Source organism: Thalassophryne amazonica, chromosome 4 (assembly GCF_902500255.1).
Source record: "Thalassophryne amazonica chromosome 4, fThaAma1.1, whole genome shotgun sequence".
NCBI lineage: Eukaryota > Metazoa > Chordata > Actinopteri > Batrachoidiformes > Batrachoididae > Thalassophryne > Thalassophryne amazonica.
Window position 1 is genome coordinate 32,019,026 of NC_047106.1, and position 6,000 is coordinate 32,025,025.

General features: G+C 39.9%; 1 protein-coding gene across 4 annotated transcripts in view; it reads left to right on the forward strand.

Annotated features, from left to right (window-relative positions):
• Nucleotides 1-5,655, forward strand: part of LOC117509599 (septin-4-like) — a 276,086-nt gene extending 270,431 nt beyond the window's left edge. For all 4 annotated transcript variants that reach the window (XM_034169341.1, XM_034169340.1, XM_034169342.1 and 1 more), the window contains one exon: nucleotides 5,504-5,655. In XM_034169341.1, coding sequence (XP_034025232.1) covers nucleotides 5,504-5,572 — 69 coding nt within the window. In that variant the 3' untranslated portion in view covers nucleotides 5,573-5,655. The remainder of the gene's footprint in view (nucleotides 1-5,503) is intronic.
• The last annotated feature ends 345 nt before the right edge of the window (nucleotides 5,656-6,000 follow it).

Below are 6,000 nucleotides of genomic sequence, written 5' to 3' on the forward strand. Positions count from 1 at the left end.
AGGCAAAGCTTTCGATCTACAGGTCAATCTTCGTTCCTACGCTCACCTATGGTCATGAGGGTTGGGTCATGACCGAAAGAACTAGATTGCGAGTACAAGAGGCTGAAATGGGCTTCTTTAGGAGGGTGGCTGGTGTCTCCCTTAGAGACAGGATGAGACGTTCAGTCATCTGTGGGGAGCTTGGAGTAGAGTCATTGCTACTTCTCGTTGAAAGCAGCTGGCTGAGGTGGTTCGGGCATCTGGTAAGGATGCCTCCTGGGCGCCTCCCTAGGGAGGTGTTCCGGGCACGTCCATCTGGGAGGAGACCCCGGGGAAGACCTAGGACTAGGTGGAGAGATTATATCTCCACACTGGCCTGGGAACGCCTCGGGATCCCCCAGTCTGAGGTGATGTGGCACAGGAAAGGGAAGTCTGGGGTCCCCTGCTGGAGCTGTTGCCCCCACGACCCAAACCCGGAAAAGCTATTGAAGATGAATGAATGAAATATAATTTGCTGTTATAGCGTTAAAATCACCAGGATGCTGTTGACACAGTTTTGGTGGAAACTTTCTTCATAGGTTCCTGCAATGTGACTGACTTTATTGTATATTTGAGGCTACACAGCACTGTGGAAAATGTTTGTGCTCCCTTGAGCATTTACACATTTAAATTTTTTTTGCCTAACAATTTTTTTTATATATATATATAATTCTTTACAATAAAATCTCCATAATTATGTCCTTTAAACTCAGTGAAAATAAATATCTACAATATAATTTAAATTAAAATAAGTTGAAGAACAATACCAAAGCCAAAACAGTGACTTAGCATAACAACAAAATCATCACTTTTATAGCCAGTTTTCTTTTGACAAGTTGGGGTATGGATACTTGAACACTTTCAAGTCACTAAATGTTTTGGCCTTCACTTACATCACCTGTTAATAAATACAAATATTTTGGTGCTATGCGGTCATTCTGTTGAGTGCTTGTGCAAGAAGTAGGCTAGTGAGGGAAGCCACCAAGACACCCGGTTTCTGTGTTTGAGATTGGATACCTCACCAGTCACAGGTTCACGGTGGAAGGAAACAGATGGATTTTCACGAGAAAACTGATCAAGTCTCGACTTGAGTCTCCCATCTGCTGTGTGGAAAATAGTACATGAAATTTCAGGTCTTCTTTGGATGATGAACCTGGTTACAGCAGGATGAATATGTTAGTTTAAATGAGTCAACACCCCCGAGTCACACTAACTGTCAGAATGCTCGTAGCACGGGCCGGGGCGGAGGATTAGCAGCAATCTTCCATTCCAGCTTATTAATTAATCAAAAACCCAGACAGAGCTTTAATTCATTTGAAAGCTTGTCTCTTAGTCTTGTCCATCCAAATTGGAAGTCCCAAAAACCAGTTTTATTTGTTATTATCTATCGTCCACCTGGTCGTTACTGTGAGTTTCTCTGTGAATTTTCAGACCTTTTGTCTGAATAAGTGCTTAGCTCAGATAAGATAATTATAGTGGGCGATTTTAACATCCACACAGATGCTGAGAATGACAGCCTCAACACTGCATTTAATCTATTATTAGACTCTATTGGCTTTGCTCAAAAAGTAAATGAGTCCACCCACCACTTTAATCATATCTTAGATCTTGTTCTGACTTATGGTATGGAAATAGAAGACTTAACAGTATCCCTGAAAACTCCCTTCTGTCTGATCATTTCTTAATAACATTTACATTTACTCTGATGGACTACCCAGCAGTGGGGAATAAGTTTCATTACACTAGAAGTCTTTCAGAAAACGCTGTAACTAGGTTAAGGATATGATTCCTTCTTTATGTTCTCTAATGCCATATACCAACACAGTGCAGAGTAGCTACCTAAACTCTGTAAGGGAGATAGAGTATCTCGTCAATAGTTTTACATCCTCATTGAAGACAACTTTGGATGCTGTAGCTCCTCTGAAAAAGAGAGCTTTAAATCAGAAGTGTCTGACTCCGTGGTATAACTCACAAACTCGTAGCTTAAAGCAGATACCCGTAAGTTGGAGAGGAATGGCTGTCTCACTAATTTAGAAGATCTTCACTTAGCCTGGAAAAGAGTCTGTTGCTCTATAAAAAAGCCCTCCGTAAAGCTAGGACATCTTTCTACTCATCACTAATTGAAGAAAATAAGAACAACCCCAGGTTTCTTTTCAGCACTGTAGCCAGGCTGACAAGAGTCAGAGCTCTATTGAGCTGAGTATTCCATTAACTTTAACTAGTAATGACTTCATGACTTTCTTTGCTAACAAAATTTTAACTATTAGAGAAAAAAATTACTCATAACCATCCCAAAGACGTATCGTTATCTTTGGCTGCTTTCAGTGATGCCGGTATTTGGTTAGACTCTTTCTCTCCGATTGTTCTGTCTGAGTTATTTTCATTAGTTACTTCATCCAAACCATCAACATGTTTATTAGACCCCATTCCTACCAGGCTGCTCAAGGAAGCCCTACCATTATTTAATGCTTCGATCTTAAATATGATCAATCTATCTTTGTTAGTGGCTATGTACCACAGGCTTTTAAGGTGGCAGTAATTAAACCATTACTTAAAAAGCCATCACTTGACCCAGCTATCTTAGCTAATTATAGGCCAATCTCCAACCTTCCTTTTCTCTCAAAAATTCTTGAAAGGGTAGTTGTAAAACAGCTAACTGATCATCTGCAGAGGAATGGTCTATTTGAAGAGTTTCAGTCAGGTTTTAGAATTCATCATAGTACAGAAACAGCATTAGTGAAGGTTACAAATGATCTTCTTATGGCCTCGGACAGTGGACTCATCTCTGTGCTTGTTCTGTTAGACCCTCAGTGCTGCTTTTGATACTGTTGACCATAAAATTTTATTACAGAGATTAGAGCATGCCATAGGTATTAAAGGCACTGCGCTGCGGTGGTTTGAATCATATTTGTCTAATAGATTACAATTTGTTCATGTAAATGGGGATCTTCTTCACAGGACTAAAGTTAATTATGGAGTTCCACAAGGTTCTGTGCTAGGACCAATTTTATTCACTTATACATGCTTCCCTTAGGCAGTATTATTAGACGGTATTGCTTAAATTTTCATTGTTACGCAGATGATACCCAGCTTTATCTATCCATGAAGCCAGAGGACACACACCAATTAGCTAAACTGCAGGATTGTCTTACAGACATAAAGACATGGATGACCTCTAATTTCCTGCTTTTAACTCAGATAAAACTGAAGTTATTGTACTTGGCCCCACAAATCTTAGAAACATGGTGTCCTAACCATATCCTTACTCTGGATGGCATTACCCTGACCTCTAGTAATACTATGAGAAATCTTGTAGTCATTTTTGATCAGGATATGTCATCAAAAGCGGCATATTAAACAAATATGTAGGACTGCTTTTTGCATTTACGCCATATCTCTAAAATCAGAAAGGTCAGACTGCAGGCTTACTTGTAGTTCCTAGGGTTTGTAAGAGGAGAAGGGGAGGCAGAGCCTTCAGCTTCAGGCGCCTCTCCTGTGGAACCAGCTCCCAATTCAGATCAGGGAGACAGACAACCCTCTCTACTTTTAAGATTAGGCTTAAAACTTTCCTTTTTGCTAAAGCTTATAGTGAGGGCTGGTATCAGGTGACCCTGAACCATCCTTAGTTATGCTGCTATAGACGTAGACTGCTGGGGGGTTCCCATGATGCACTGTTTCTTTCTCTTTTTGCTCTGTATGCACCACTCTGCATTTAATCATTAGTGATCGATCTCTGCTCCCCTCCACAGCATGTCTTTTTCTGGTTCTCCTCCCTCAGGCCCCAACCAGTCCCACAGAAGACTGCCCCTCCCTGAGCCTGGTTCTGCTGGAGGTTCTTCCTGTTAAAGGGAGTTTTCCTTCCCACTGTAGCCAAGTGCTTGCTCACTAGGGGGTCGTTTTAACCGTTGGGGTTTTACATAATTATTGTATGGCCTTGCCTTACAATATAAAGCGCCTTGGGGCAACTGTTTGTTGTGATTTGGCGCTATATAAAAAAATTGATTGATTATTGACTGCTTCCTCTATGGAGAAACGTTTACATTTATGTTGTGTAAATGTTTAACTGAACTTTATAAAATGCAGGAACAGATGATGATTTAAGATATTTTAAGCTGAAAACAGAAATGCCGATATTTGATAATCAGCCCTCCCAATACTCCCATGTTAAGAAATTACTGTCAAGCCTCAAGTTGTGTTCACGTTAACCTTGTATGGCCTTGCCTTACAATATAAGTGCCTTGGGGCAACTGTTTGTTGTGATTTGGCGCTATATAAAAAAATTGATTGATTGATTGAATATCCTTGTAGTTCCAACTCCACTATGAGGTGTGTAACTGATAATAGAACAGGCCGCGGCTGCGTGACTGTACAAGCCCCCCAGTCACAGCCACTGAAGCCTGTAACTCCTCCAGGTTTACCGTACACTTCCATGTGTTTTGTATTTTAATAATAAGTCCACAAGGAGATTTTCAATGACTTGGTGAGCTGGAAATGATACTGTGCTCTCTGAAGAAAACTGGCTGTCTGGCTGTATACGGGTGTTACTGTTTTGGCTTTGATTTTATTATTTTTACATTCGTGGAATGTTGACATTTGACACTTTGTATAAAAATTTCCATGATTAGTATTCCCTTTAAATTCAAAGATGCTGGATTCTTTAATTTGTCATTTTTAAAAATGAAATTAGAACGTGTAAAAGCTTGTGGGGGCACAAACTTTCCGACAGCAGTGTAATAATGTGTCACTGTGATAATTTCCCACAGAAACGATGTCTGTATCATCAAATACCTCACCTGGTCTTCTGCTTCAGTTTACCCTTCTCCCACCTGGTTTCATCAAATAAAACCAACATTTCATTCATCTGTTTTTATTTATTTTTGTGTGGCCAACATTCATATATTTAAATGTGACAGTTTTACCGTAAAGTGATATAATGATGGGCACTGAAAATACAACACATTAAATAATGTTTTGATGTCAGTTTACACACCAGTACAGTAGAATTGGTAATGAAACGGACAGACTGATCGGTTGTCTCTCACATTTGGAAATAATTTTCCAATAATTCTGTCTGTATATTGCACGTGGCAACACACAGATAGAGGGAGGCCATTATTCATGTTCTAATTTGACTTTTTGAGTTTTTGTTGGCTTTCAGTATAAAATGTTCTGAAAATGCAGGAATAATCAAAAACTATTATTCTGACTTTTTGCACTGTAATAAGACAATGCAACAAAAGATTAACAAACACTTTTACCAAATTTTAGGTGGGATTTGGCTTTTGTGAGACTTTTAATAAAAACAGGATTTGGATGTTTATGCTTTGAAATGGTTTTTAATCAGAGATGGTGTCTGTGTGGAAGCGGGTCGAGGCTCCCTGCTACTTTATAGGGTGGGGTCATGTGACATCTGAGCAGTATCTATGTGTGTGCGTGCATGCGTACGGTGCGCTCAGACTGACGTTTGTCTCGTCTCTCCTCACAGCTACGGCAGATGCAGGAGATGCTGAAGAAGTTCCAGGACAAAATGCACACACACAACGAATCTTATTAACGAAGGACACCACAGGACCACCCACCCTGTGTCCGCGGGGGACAGACGGGAATCTTTTCTTTTACTGTAGAACTTTGACCAAACCAGGAGTCCACGTCTGCATCAGTGTGTTCCACGTGGATCAGACGGTAAGATGGATCAGACGTTGATACCACTGCAGGAAACATCAGGCTCCAGTCATCTGATTTTTCTTTCCTAAATAATCCAAAAACAAAAAACTGGCAGATGTATCGGCTACGGGATGAGATTTGGTTCAAAAATATATTTAACTTATTTTTTTGTGTATTTACTGGTAGCTTAAAAACATACACAGAAAATGTTTGAACTGTGAGGCAATCGTTAATGAAAAATGATTGTCAGGATAGAAACGCAAACCACAATCTGTAGTTGGAAAAATGAATTTGAAATTGATTGATTGTGGCTTAAAC